This window comes from Schistocerca gregaria, chromosome 8 (genome assembly GCF_023897955.1).
Source record: "Schistocerca gregaria isolate iqSchGreg1 chromosome 8, iqSchGreg1.2, whole genome shotgun sequence".
Taxonomy (NCBI): Eukaryota; Metazoa; Arthropoda; class Insecta; order Orthoptera; family Acrididae; genus Schistocerca; species Schistocerca gregaria.
The window spans coordinates 243,343,287-243,358,479 of record NC_064927.1 but is presented as its reverse complement, the minus strand read 5'-3'; the positions used below and the strand labels follow the sequence as shown (position 1 = coordinate 243,358,479).

At 41.9% G+C, this 15,193-nt stretch overlaps 1 protein-coding gene across 2 annotated transcripts in view; it reads right to left on the bottom strand.

Annotated features, from left to right (window-relative positions):
• The window catches only part of LOC126284394 (netrin receptor UNC5C), a 1,047,805-nt gene that overhangs the window by 17,917 nt on the left and 1,014,695 nt on the right, over nt 1-15,193 (bottom strand). For both annotated transcript variants that reach the window (XM_049983291.1, XM_049983290.1), the window contains one exon: nt 13,051-13,296. In XM_049983291.1, coding sequence (XP_049839248.1) covers nt 13,051-13,296 — 246 coding nt within the window. The remainder of the gene's footprint in view (nt 1-13,050; nt 13,297-15,193) is intronic.

The window sequence follows — 15,193 nt, the reverse complement described above, 5'->3', positions numbered from 1 at the left end:
GAGAGGATAGAGAAATGAGACATGTGTTGACATTAAAACAAAAGTTAGAATTAATAAAAGATCTGAGAAGGGGGAAACTGCTAAAATACAAAGTGCTGATTATGGTATTGGAATTCAAACTCCTTGTGAAATTAAAAAGAATAAGCAGAAAATACAGAATTTTGTCAGGAAAAAGCATAAAAAGATCTATCTACCTCTGATGAATTAGATGCAGTTCTCATGCAGTGGTTTAGCCACAACTAGCAGAAGATGTTATTGCTTTAGGTACAATGTATGCCAAGAAAGCTATATCTTTTTATGAAGCTCTAGAGTTAAAGGGAGAATTTAATGCATCGTCTGGTTGGCTAACCAGACTCAAACAAGTGATGGCATTTGCAAACTTTCTGTGCAGGGAGAGAGGCTAGTTCAAATGCTGTGGCAGCTGGTTCCTTCTGGGAAGAGTTCCATAAATTTGTGGAAGAAGAGAATTTCACATCAAACCAAATTTATATAATACGGACAAAAATGTTCTTAAAGGCAGAAATTGATAACTCGAACAATAAAGTAAAAACTATTTGGAATTTTGTAAAGAAGGAAATGAGGAAAAGTGCAGTTCACAGTGAAAATATTCAAATAAAAAATCAAGATCATATTGTTAGTGATCCAAAAACAGTTGCTGTTATGTTCAACAAACATTTTTTAACAGTAACAGAACAAATTGGATCGCAAGGCTCCATAAATCAAGCCATTAGTTTTCTGCAAGCCAGCGTACCTGGCACAGTACCACAAATCAAAATAACAACAGTCACTATTCCAGAAATTGAAAGAATAATTAGATCCCTGAAAAGTAAAAACTCCACTGGAGTTGACAACATATCTAGCAAATTATTAAAATACTGCTGCGGCCACTTAAGTAGAATCCTTTGCCACATTTTTGATGCGTCACTTAAGCAAGGAATAGTGCCTGAAAGACTTAAGTATGCAGTTGTGAAACCTCTGTATAAAAAGGGAGATAAGGCAGATACTGCTAACTATCGGCCAATCTCACTACTGATGAGTTTTTCTAAGGTTTTAGAGAAACTAATGCATGCCAGGATTGTTAATCACCTCATTGAATATAAGATCATCAGTAGAAGTCAGTTTGGATTTCAGAAGGGGTTATCAACAGAAGATGCAATATTTGCATTTGCTGCCAATGTTTTGGAGTCCATCAACAAAAAGATGAAGATAATTGGAATATTTTGTGACCTCTCAAAAGCGTTTGACTGCGTCAGTCACCAAATACTTTTGCATAAAGCTTCATATCTAGGCATAAGTGGGGCAGCAGGGAAGTGGCTCCATTCTTATCTTTCAAACAGAAAACAGAAAGTTGTACTGGATAGTCAAGAAGGTGCATCAGCATCATCGGAATGGGGAACAATCACCTGTGGAGTGCCTCAAGGCTCCATTCTGGGCCCCCTACTTTTTATTATTTTTATTAATGATATTCCTCTATGTACAGATTTTTGTAAATTCACCATCTTTGCTGATGACACTATGCTACTGGTTGATAGCTCAGTGGATGAACTTGAGGTGACAGCTAATAAGGTTTTTAGTGATATTGTGAACTGGTTTAATGTAAATGGTCTTTCTATTAATCACAGTAAAACAAACTATGTCCAGTTTCAGAGAGTCTCTAAAGAAGATGAACAAGAACAAAAACTAGGTGACATGCAGATAGCTAAGGTCGATAGTACAAAGTACCTTGGCTTACATATAGATAGCAAACTAAACTGGTCAAACCACATCTTGGATCTCTACAAAAGGCTGAATTCGGCAACTTATGCTTTACGCATTATCTGCTCTTACAGAAATACGGAAACCAGTAAATCAGCTTATTATGGTTATTTTCATGCCATTATGGCATATGGAATCATATTCTGGGGAAATCAGCCACTTGCTAGGAAAGTGCTATCTGCACAGAAAAGAGCCATAAGAATCATGAGTGGAGCCCACCCTAGAGCCACATGCAGAAATCTTTTTAAAGAACTTCAAATCTTCACATCCATTGCACAATATATATTTTCCTTGATGTGTTTCATAAGGGAAAAAAAAGCCCCTCTTCAAACCTAATAGTGTTTATCATAATCATGATACTAGAAAAAAAGATGATATCCACTATGAGCATGCAAACCTGAGTAAGGTATAGAAGGGGGTCCACTTCAGTGGTTGTAAGATTTTTAATGCCCTCCCTTCACAAATTAAGTGTTTAGTAGATGATGAGTTCTCGTTTAAGAAAAGCTTAAGGCAGTTCCTATTGCAAGGGTCATTTTATACTATAGAAGAGTTCCTGAACCACGATGAATAGTACCCTAGTACCTGTACGGATAAGTCTCAGATACATTTCCCACTCTTCATTTGTGATCCTGTATATCTATTACTTGTAAACATCTTCAGTTTTCAGTAGTATATTTTCTGTATGTACGTGTATAGAGTCTGTAATACTTAACTTTGTAACATTTATTTTTTTGTGATTTTAAATTGTAATGTTAATCTAAGCCATATAATTTTAATATGAATAATAGCAATACTTACAAAATACCATAAAAAGTTTGTAAAACTGACACATTCCATATCCTGTGATGTATTCACAGCATGGATCACCAGAACACGAAATAAATAAATAAATAATAAAAAATACTGGAAGAGTCTACCAAACAGAAATGTTGCTTTTAAGAGCTAAGTTTGTACTCCTGACTGTAGGTCATCTAAAAAAAAAAAAAAAAAAAAAAAAAACAAAGAAAACAGTTCAATTGTGAGCATTGCTAATGCTTCTGGGACCCGCAAAATGGAATTAATAGTGGCTGGAAAATCAAAAAACCCTCAAGCACTCAAGGATATTGCAACTAAGGCTCTCCCTGTGCATTGTTATGACCAAAAAGGAGCATGGATGGGTAGTAAAAATTGCCACACAAGGCTGTTGTATTGCTTAATAATGCCCCTTCAAACCCCGATGAGATGAATCTTGCATCTGATGATGGTTTCATCGTAAATAAGTTTTTACCTCCTAATGTGACTGCCAATGGATCAAAGCATAATAGCACTGGTAAAATGGCTCTACTGTACTGTACTGGTCTAGTGAGAATGCTGATTGGTGAGGATGATTTCATGGTATTCTGAAAGAAATGGACATATTGTAGATGCTAAACATGGGATTCCTCATGCCTGGCAGGAAGTTTGGCAAGATACGCCAGTTCAATTAGGAAGGGAAACTCTTTCAGATCTGGAAGAAAGTGTCTTTCAAGGTTTCAGTGATGAAGAAATAACAACTGCACAAATAATGAATCTGGTAATGGGTTTCAATGGTTTTGAAGATGTTGATGAAGAAAACTTGAATGAGTGGCTGAAGATAGCCCCTGTGGCACAGCTTCCATTACATGAGTGACACTGAAATGCTGACTGCTGCTTCACAACAAAACAAAGAAGAGGATAGTGAATGTGAAATTGGGGATGAAGAGAGTAACCTTGTCAGTTGTTGTACCACATTGTGGTGTGTTGATAGTTTCCTGGGTTATATGGGCCAGAGGGTGTTTCAGTACAATGATACACACAGCTTTCATTACATGAGTGACACTGAAATGTTGACTGCTGCTTCATAACAAAACAAAGAAGAGGATAGTGAATGTGAAATTTGGGATGAAGAGAATGACCTTGTCAGTTGTTGTATTACATTGTGGTGTGTTGATAATTTCTTGGGTCATATGGGCCAGAGGGTGTTTCAGTACAATGATATTATTGCTGCAAGAAAAATTTGAACACAGTACAAAAAAATGTCAGCTCCTCTCAGAAGCAGACCAACACCACAAACTATTTTAAGAAATAAACAAGCCTACAGTACCTATGCATACAACTTGGATAAACTTTTGATCAAAGAATACATTATACGAAACATCTCAATTACTCGTGATTTTCCATTATTCATGCATCTTCTCCCCCACATTACCCCAAATAATCAGGAGTGTACTGTATTCGGTAATTGATGGTTGCCATTTGTTTTTCACTATTTTTTAAGAGAAGCTGTGGTCATTATGTAAATGTTATCTCAATAACATGATCTTCTTCTGTGATAGTTTGTTCAAATGGTGCTATTTTATTTGTTTATCCCCAAATGCATAGAGAAATGGCCTAGAAGGAATTGTTCATTCAATATATTTTTAGTGAAGGACTATTTGTATTTAGTAAGTGACTCCAGTGTTTAGGAAATCTAGTAAAAGAATATAAAGTAAGATAATGATTCGCAGTTCCTTGCAAAGGTTGATCATATACAAAATTAGAATGAAATTTTCACTCTACAGCGGAGTGTGCACTGATATGGAACTTTCTGGCAGATTAAAACTGTGCATCGGACCGAGACTTGAACTCGGGATCTTTGCCTTTCGCGGGCAAGGCAAAGGTCCCAAGTTCAAGTCTAAGTCCGGCACACAGTTTTAATCTGCCAGGAAGTTTCATATACAAAATTGTTTCTCTTATAGGTAAACATAATGCCAGTGAACATGACTGACAAATGGAAACCATATGTTAATAGGAACTCAAACCAAAATTCTTTCATAAAGTATATGTTAGCAAGTGCATTATCTGAACGTATCTTATTGAGCTTTAATTTGTGAGTAATCCCTTCCCTAAGTCCCAAACTATGCAGCATTGCTGAAACACCAAATGAAATTTTTAATTGAGACATTAGTGTTTTCATACTTAAAAATAGAGAAGCTGGCGTACCTGCTTTCTTTCATTTATTACTGTATATGTTGTCACATTTAAAAGCAATTCATTAAGCCATACTAAAATTTTCAGAGTGTTGTGGTGTGAATTCGAGAACTGAATATGCTAATTACTGCTTATTGTTATATTTGTCCCTTAATGACATAACTGATTTCTCTCTCTTTCAGACCAATAGATCAGGTCACAGACTCAGTTATGGGCAGTAGAACAATCTGCATAAAGAACTGAGGTCATTTAATTTGGCCCATAAAGGTGCTGCTTAGCAAGGAACAAAAATTTTTAATAACTTTCTATAACCGCAAAAATGTTAGCTACCAATAAAGTACAATTTAATAGGAGCTTAAGGGATTTATTAATAGCCAACTCCTCCCACTTCATTGTGAAATTTCTTAGTAGAACCATTTTTTACTTATTTCATGCCCTTGAGTACTTGGAATCCTGGAAGAAATTTTAGAATATCAGTAATTGTGGAAACACTTATCTCATATTTCACTTCTTGTGACATCTAACTTATCCCTCTGAAATCCAATCTGTCCTATTCCACAAATGCATATATGTCAACTGAAAGTAAATTAGCTGCCTTAGTGACAGAAAATGCTAAAAATAGACAAGGAAAAATGGGGAAACAGCTCCAAGGAATGTGGAATATGTCAAGGAATGTTGTTCCTATGATCAAAGTGACTGGAATGCTGCTACACTGCATATTGCAGCTGGATAGTCGGGTAAAATCGTGCAAAAGCGGAAAAATCAACTTGTACTCAGGTAAGCAAGAAGTGTATATACTATTTGGTATACACCCTGATCTCTCTTACCTTGTTCGTACAATGCCTAAGCAAGATATATGATGGACACAGCAGTATATTGACCTTCAGCAAGGTCCGAGCAGGCACACGGGGGAGAGGGGTTTATTAGTTATTGGGAGCTCCAACGTTAGGCGGGTGATGGAGCCCCTTAGGGATATAGTGGAAAGGTCGGGGAAGAAGGCCAGTGTTCACTCTGTCTGCTTGCCGGGGGGTCTCATCCGAGATGTGGAGGAGGCCCTACCGGCGGCGATAGAGAGTACTGGGTGCACCCGACTGCAAATTGTTGCTCATGTCGGCACCAGTGACTCCTGCCATCAGGGGTTCAGAGGTCATCCTCAGTTTGTACAGGCGGTTGGCGGAGTAGGTGAAGGCGGAAAGCCTTGCTCGCGGGGTGGAATCAGAGCTAACTATTTGTAGTATCATTCCCAGAACCGATCGCGTCCTCTAGTTTGGAGCCGAGTGGAAGGCTTAAACCAGAGGCTCAGATGATTCTGCGGAGAGCTGGGGTGCAAGTTTCTCGACCTCCGCTATCGGGTGGAGAAATGTAGGGTCCCCCTGAATAGGTCAGGCGTGCACTACACGCCGGAAGCGGCTACGAGGGTAGCGGAGTACGTGTGGAGTGCACATGGGGTTTTTTTAGGTTAGAGAATTCCCTCCCTAGGCCCGACAAGACGCCTCCTGAGACGCGGCACGGCAGGAGTAGGCAAAATGCAACAGGGAATAACAATATCAATGTGCTAATAGTAAACTGCAGGAGAGTCTATAGAAAGGTCCCAGAACTGCTCTCATTAATAAACGGTCACAACAGATAGTTGGCTGAAACCACATGTAAACAGTAATGAAATCCTAAACTCAGATTGGAATGTATACCACAGAGACAGGCTGGACAGTGAAGGGGGAGACGTGTTTATAGCGATAAGAAGTGCAATAGTATCGAAGGAAATTGACGGAGATCCGAAATGTGAAATGATTTGGGTGAAGGTCACGGTTAAAGCAGGCTCAGACATGGTAATTGGATGTCTCTATAGGCCCCCGGGCTCAGCAGCTGTTGTGGCTCAGCACCTGAAGAATAATTTGGAAAATATTTCGAGTAGATTTCCCACCATGTTATAGTTCTGGGTGTAGATTTTAATTTGCCGAATATAGACTGGGAGACTCAAATGTTCATAACGGGTGGCAGGGACAAAGAATCCAGTGATATATTTTTAAGTGCTTTATCTGAAAACTACCTTGAGCAGTTAAACAGAGAACCGACTCGTGGCAATAACATATTAGACCTTCTGGTGACAAACAGACCCGAACTATTTGAATCAGTTAATGCAGAACAGGGAATCAGCGATCATAAAGCGGTTACTGCATTGATGATTTGAGCTGAAAATAGAAATATTAAAAAAGGTAGGAAGATTTTTCTGTTTAGCAAAAGTGACAAAAAGCAGATTACAGAGTACCTGACGGCTCAACACAAAAATTTTGTCTCAAGTACAGATAGTGTTGAGGATCAGTGGACAAAGTTCAAAACCATCGTACAATATGTGTTAGATGAGTATGTGCCAAGCAAGATTGTAAGAGATTGGAAAGAGCCACCATGGTACAACAACCGAGTTAGAAAACTGCTGTGGAAGCAAAGGGAACTTCACAGCAAACATAACATAGCCAAAGCCTTGCAGACAAACAAAAATTACGCGAAGCGAAATGTAGTGTGAGGAGGGCTCTGCGAGAGGCTTTCAATGAATTCGAAAGTAAAGTTCTATGTACTGACTTGGCAGAAAATCCTAAGAAATTTTGGTCCTATGTCAAAGTGGTAGGTGGATCAAAATAAAATGTCCAGACACTCTGTGACCAAAATGGTACTGAAACAGAGGATGACAGACTAAAGGCCAAAATACTAAATGTCTTCTTCCAAAGCTGTTTCACAGAGGAAGACTGCACTGTAGTTCCTTCTCTAGATTGTCGCACAGTTGACAAAATGGTTGATATCGAAATAGACGACAGAGGGATAGAGAAACAATTAAATTCGCTCAAAAGAGGAAAGACCGCTGGTCCTGATGGGATAACAGTTCGATTTTACACAGAGTACGCGAAGGAACTTGCCCCCCTTATTGCAGCGGTGTACCGTAGGTCACTAGAAGAGCGAAGCGTTCCAAAGGATTCGAAAAGGGCACAGGTCATCCCTGTTTTCAAGAAGGGACGTCAAACAGATGTGCAGAACTATAGACCTATATCTCTAACGTCGATCAGTTGTAGAATTTTGGAACACGTATTATGTTCGAGTATAATGTCTTTTCTGGAGACTAGAAATCTACTCTGTAGGAAGCAGCATGGGTTTCGAAAAAGACGGTCGTGTGAAACCCAGCTCGCGCTATTCGTCCACGAGACTCAGAGGGCCTTAGACACGGGTTCACAGGTAGATGCCGTGTTTCTTGACTTCCGCAAGGCGTTTGACACAGTTCCCCACAGTCGTTTAATGAACAAAGTAAGAGCATACGGACTATCATATCAATTGTGTGATTGGATTGAGGAGTTCCTAGATAACAGAATGCAGCATGTCATTCTCAATGGAGAGAAGTCTTCTGAAGTAAGAGTGATTTCAGGTGTGCCGCAGGGGAGTGCCATAGGACCGTTGCTATTCACAATATACATAAATGACCTGGTGGATGACATCGGAAGTTCACTAAAGCTTTTTGCAGATGATGCTGTGGTGTATTGAGAGGTTGCAACAATGAAAAATTGTACTGAAATGCAGGAGGATCTGCAGCGAATTGACGCATGGTGCACGGAATGGCAATTGAATCTCAATGTAGACAAGTGTAATGTGATGCGAATACATAGAAAGATAGGTCCCTTATCATTTAGCTACAAAATAGCAGGTCAGCAACTGGAAGCAGTTAATTCCATAAATCATCTGGGAGTACGCATTAGGAGTGATTTAAAATGGAATGATCATATAAAGTTGATCGTCGGTAAAGCAGATACCAGACTGAGATTCATTGGAAGAATCGTAATGAAATGCAATCTGACAACAAAGGAAGTAGGTTACAATACGCTTGTTCGCCCACTGCTTGAATACTGCTCAGCAGTGTGGGATCCGCACCAGATAGGGTTGATAGAAGAGATAGAGAAGATCCAACGGAGAGCAGCTCGCTTCGTTACAGGATCATTTAGTAATCGCAAAAGCGTTACGGAGATGATAGATAAACTCCAGTGGAAGACTCTGCAGGAGAGACGCTCAGTAGCTCGGTACGGGCTTTTGTTAAGATTTCGAGAACATACCTTCACCGAAGAGTCAAGCAGTATATTGCTCCCTCCTACGTATATCTCGCGAAGAGACGATGAGGATAAAATCAGAGAGATTAGAGCCCACACAGAAGCATACCGACAATCCTTCTTTCCACGTACAATACTAGACTGGAATAGAAGGGAGAACCGATAGAGGTACTCAGGGTACCCTCCGCCACACACTGACAGGTGGCTTGCGGAGTATGGCTGTAGATGTAGATATAGAGACACTTCCTCGAATACTGATTCTTTAAATTTACCCACTGAGATCAATGCCACCTTTTCTCCTAAGATTCTTTTTAATTTACCCACTGAGATCAATGTCACCTTTTCTCCTAAGATTCTTTTTAATTTATGTTAGATATGGATTATACTAATCTAGCATAAGCCTAGTACTGTGCCTCTGAATTTTTCCAATGTCTACTGAAGAACTGACTGCACTATGTCTTTTCCATAATTTCATTTACAGATGCATTACCCAGTTTTATATACTTGAGCATCTTCTCTGTATGGATCTATGTAATTCTAAAGCAGCCTTTTTCACAGTCCTGTGGAATTGACACCCAGCTTCAGCCCTTATATGAATGCATGGTGTCTGTTCTTTCAGATATGTCCGAAGGAACAGACATCATGTGGAATTCAGAGTTGTGATACATATAATGTAAACTGACGGTGGAGGGGGAGAAAGGAAAGGGCAGAAACTAATGATATCAGCTGCACTGCAAGATCAGTGTCGCTGAGTGAAAATGTGTGGCGGACCAGAACTCGAACCAAGGACCTCCTACTTACTAGGCAGTTGTGTTAACTGCTGTTTTACCTGTGCGTAGTGTTAACTGCAAATAAGCAGATATCTCGGCACCCTCCTTGGCTGACTCGTACACCCACCTATGATCACCATTTATCCCTAGCTCCCCAACCACATCCTCCGTGCTTGTTACTTTTGGATTCCCTCTGGAGGTTGAACGTAGATGTGCATCCACACTGACTGTTGTAGATTCTTAGTCCATCGAGGGTTATCAGTCATATGAATGTGTGGTATATTTTCTTTTGGACATATCCCATAGGACAGATATCACATGGAATATATAGCTGTGAGGGGGTAGAGAAAGGAAAGGGAGGGAACTAATGTCAGCTGCATCCGGGCTTTACATGGAATCAATGGTGATGAGTGATAATGTGTGCCAGACAAAGGCTCGAGCTGAAGAACCATCAGCACAGATGAATATTTACATTTGACCTCCAGCAATAATCTAAAATTAGCTAGCATGGAGAAATGGACAGGAGCTGTAGATAAGAGATTGCACTAGGCGGCAGTGCAAGCATTTCCAATTAACACTATGTTCGGGGGGCACAGTGATTAATACAACTGTCTATTAGACAGTTATTTTTTTTGGTCGTATAAGATAGTGACATTCTTTAGTAAATATCTGTATGTCACAAGAGAATCGTAAATAATCTGCCTGAGATACTTTTCAACCTGTCACCACAACTGTACCTGAAGGGAAAATCACACAGGTGTGATGATAAAACATCATATGTAACTGTTACCCAACAAAGAAAGAACCGATTCCACCACTGTTGCTACATCTGAGAAATTTTAAACGATTTTGCTTTTGAAGCAAAAGTAGTTACAGTTACAGAAATGTTCATCCACTGGAGAAGCAAGTAAAGTGTAATAATGTGCAAAACGTCAGACTCCACACACAATTGTTAGGTGACAACGAAATTGCGTGTCATAAGAACAGACAAATACAAAGATATATGTTTCTCATGCATGAAATGTAAGTTTTTATATTCCTTTGGTTTCAGTGGTATAAGCTGCAATTATTCACATAATTGAAAGTATTTCTTCAAGAATAAGTTGTAGTTTATAGCACTGAGATTCGGCAGTTTTAACATTTATTTCACCACAGTTCAGTCTGCCGAGAATTCTTCCGGGTTGTATGACCGTGGTTAATGGAACTTCAATCCCTGACGCCCAAAGCTACGTTGAGCATCTTCGAGGTGCTCCTGGTTGTGCTCAGTTCTTTCTGACTGACAAGTCGTTTTTTTTTTCCCTTTACTATTATTTTGATACCTATACAAACAGGTAGGCTGTCAGCGGCATGCTACGCCGCTCTTCAGCCATAGTGTTGACAATGACAGAACACAGGTTGGAGAAACAGAATGAACATAGTGACGGGCTAAAAAATAGTGGTCACAGATACACAAAAAAAAAAAAAAAAAAAAAGAAAAACACGGAGCCGTTCACACTCGACGATAACGACACCGAAAACACGTTGACACGGCACACAGAACACTGACGATTCTGATGGGACAAGTGAACATAGAAGTGCGATGGCGGACACTAAAAACACAAAACGACGTCACACACACACGAGACAGATGGCGATGATCTCCGGCGCGCGAAAGTCCACATAGCGTGTGCGAGTTCGGGGACCTGCCAGGAGGGGAAGAAAGGTGAGGGGGGGAGAGGGTGGGGAGGGGAGAACAAATATGCCAATGGCTGAGGAGATGGGAGGAGGGGGAGAGGGACAGGGGAGGGGAAGCCCGGGGGAGGGGTGGGGAGAAAGGGAGGAGGGAGGGAGGGTGCCCAAAGGAACAGAGAGAGGAAGAGGGAGGGAGGATCAAAGATGATAGGAGGGGTAGATGGAAGGGAGGAGGACATCATCAGGGAGGGGTAGCTGCCGGAAGCCACCTTGGGAGAGGGTAAGGAGGGTGGAGAGATGGAGACCAGGTGGGACGTGGGAATACAGGCGCGGCAGCGGGTGGGGTTGGGAGAGGATGGGCGAGACAAGTGGGTGAGGAGGGTTGAGTTTGCAGGAGGTGTACAGGATCTGTATCCTTTCAAGGAAAAGGAGGAGGTGGGGGAAAGGAATGAGATCGTACAGGATGCGCGTGGGGGAGGGGAGATGGATGCGATAGGCGAGGCGGAGAGCATGGCGTTCAAGGATTTGAAGGGATTTATAAAAGGAAGGGGGGGCGGAGATACAGGCCGGATGGGCGTAGCAGAGGATAGGGCGGATGAGGGATTTATAGGTGTGGAGGAGGGTGGAGGGTTCCAGACCCCACGTACGGCCCGAAAGGAGCTTGAGGAGCCGGAGTCGGGAGTGTGCCTTGGCTTGGATTGTCCGGAGATGGGCGGTCCAGGAGAGGCGACGGTCGAGGGTGACGCCAAGGTATTTGAGGGTGGGAGTGAGGGCGATAGGACGGCCATAGATGGTGAGATAGAAATCAAGGAGGCGAAAGGAAGGGGTGGTTTTGCATACAATGATCGCCTGGGTTTTGGAGGGATTGACCTTGAGGAACCACTGGTTGCACCAAGCGGTGAACCGGTCAAGATGGGATTGGAGAAGGAGTTCGGAGCGGTGCAGGGTGGGGGCAAGGGCGAGGAAGGTGGTGTCATCGGCAAACTGGAGAAGGTGGACGGGGGGGAGAGGGTGGTGGGGGGGGACGGGGGCGGCATGTCCGCCGTATACAAAAGGTACAGAAGGGGGGAGAGGACGGAGCCTTGGGGCACACCGGCGGAGGGGAAAAAGGTGTAGGAATCTGTGTTATGGATGGTGACGTAGGAAGGACGGCGGGAGAGAAAGGAGCCGATCAGACGGACGTAATTAATGGGAAGGACAAGTCGGGCGTCGAAGACGGCCTAAATACCGTAGAAAGTGGGAGTGGTCTGGATTTCACGTGATAGCAGAAATAAACCTTGTCAATGATAAAATATATCTATCGATCATAGTACGTCAAAGATAAAAACTTCTCATCTATACTGTAGCGCCACTGTCCATATATCGCTGAGTTTGGTAGCTTTTTCTTCTTCTCTGTTAAAATTATCCCCATGTTTATATATTTCGATCGCTTCTCTATACAGCCGTGGATAATAGTTCGTCATAGTACATAAAACATCAGTTTCCGAAATTTCAATACGTGAAGATGTCCAAAGTAGCTTTGGACGAAGCATCAGAGATTGTAGAGTTGCAAGGACCACGGCCATACAACCTGGAAGAATTCTCGACAGCTGAAACATCCGGTCGTGGAAGCCTTTATTGTATGACAGTTCAGTCTCTCGATAATTTACTATTGTTTGGAACGTTGAAACATAATAAGTAAGAGGAAAAATAATTGAAACGTTGATCGTACGGCTGGTTTCTCGGCGCTGGTGTTGTTCCAGCTGTCAGATGGTAACAATCTGCACAGCAGTGAGTGTCATGACCGTGTATGTAGTGTAGTGTACCTGCAGCGCCTCGCGCGTGTCCTCGAGCACGTAGACGCGCAGGCTGCAGTTGGGCAGCGCGACGAGCGGCGGCACGGGCGGGCCGAACAGCGCGAGGCGGAGGCTCTTCCTGGCGGCGCGCGGCCGCGCAGGCCGGCCCACCAGCACGCAGCGCGTGCCCGCCTCGCACGCCAGGTGCACGCGGCCCGGGTCCAGCTGCGCGTACACCGCCGTGTTGATCGTCTCCTCGCCCAGCACCGCCTCCTCCTGAAAAGCCACGCGGTCTCGTCAGGGACACGCTACTGAGCAAAAGGTACCGATACTTTATCGACAAGGGAAGGCCCCAGACTATGGATGGCGAATTATCGCTGAAACAACTGCAAGTAGGCTGTTTAGGTTTTTGTGTTGGTTACGCCACGTAGCGCTCTGTATGAAAAGCACTGACTGTGCTGCGTGCAGTCTGTAGCTGGTTGGCATTGTTGGAATATTCGCTAGTGTAGTGTTGGGCTGTTGGATGTGAACAGCACGTAGCGCTGCGAAGTTGGAGGTGAGCCGCCAGCAGACGTGTCCTTAGCGCTAGGATTTCACCCGGAACAAGTCCCGCCCATTCACCCCCCATCCACGCCTATCCATAGTGTGAGGCCTTCTCCTAAACAGCCGCCAGTTCCGCAAACTGGAAGCTACAACAAAGTTGTTATCGTCACAGTCCAACACATGTTACACAGTGATGAAATTCAGGAATGACAAGAAATATAAGTTTTTCTGGATAGTAATATAATATGAATGTGCGTTATTAAAGAAATAAAAATATTTATAGAGAATTGAAAGCATTGCCAGCAATAGAAAACAAGAAATGACGTGATGTTATTTAAGGGCAATAATTTTCACTTATTATAATACGTTTATTTGAGGGAAATAGCAGAGCAAACATACATGGTCTTGAATCTGTCATGTCGGTACTAAAGCCACGGATGCAGTATAATAACTCTGTTGTCTAAAATAAACTTTATATAGAAATAAGTCGATGCCCTCATAGTAGCTCACGAAAATGAAAGAATATAAGAATGTCATAAAGTAGTAATGCATAATGAAAACAGTAAGATATTTGCTTATATGACATATTTCGTTAGTGTTTGCATGGGTAATGGATGAATTTTAACTTGTAAATTCTTCCAATGACATACCAATGCATTATAAACGAGGTTATAAAAAATTGTGGCTATTTCTGTGTGATTAGTGTCCCATATGCTGTTGCAAACGTCTCAGGAAAATAATCTGTCGTTATTCTTTGTCCTGTCTGTTTTTAACCAAAAGACTTATTAATTTCGTAAATGTCATTCAAACCATTTTTTAAAAATAATAACAATGATATGTATGTTTGTCACAGAGCACTTGTGGAGGAAATAAATGCTGCAATCTTTCACGTCTGTAAAACGTCCTTCATGCTGTGCTAGCTCTTCTTCCACGCCTAAAACTTTTCAGCAAAACTATTCAGTGAATAACACGCAAAAACAGATTGGATCGATCTCGCAAGAACAAAGTACTTTTGATGCCTTCTGGAAGTATAGTGCTTGTTTCACACATACTGTTTGAGTTCTGAAACTTAAGTGTCAAGTATACGGTGGTTCCTCTTTCTCCAAGCAAATTATTCTTTGAGGGTAGGTTTTACCTATTTTAGCTTTGGGTGCTTTTTCTCACATTGAAGTATGTTTCTTCATAGGCTATGCGCCTGGATACTGAGTTCTCGTATTTAAAGAATTCAGTGCACAATTGTTTTCTCTTATGTTTGCTGTGGAAGTACCTAGCACATCTGAGGCCAATTGTGCACGTCTTTTGTACCGCATCTTTTAAATATCTGGCAAAATTTAAGACCTACCAAGATATTAATTTAACATTCGCGCCAAGCGCAACCGAACGCGGTAAACCACGTGGGTCAACTGAAAAGATGCCCAGGCGCCGAACAAACACCAGGAAAACCGGGGGTGAGTGAGCGGGACTTGTTCCGGGTGAAGTCCCACCGCTAACGATTCCTCGCCAGCAGTGGTGAATGTGGAGAGGGAGATGGCAGAATTTTGAGAGCGGACGATCTGGACGTGTGTCCATCAGAAAGAGTAAATTTGTAATACTGTATATCATGAACTGTATGATGACTTTTGAATATTAT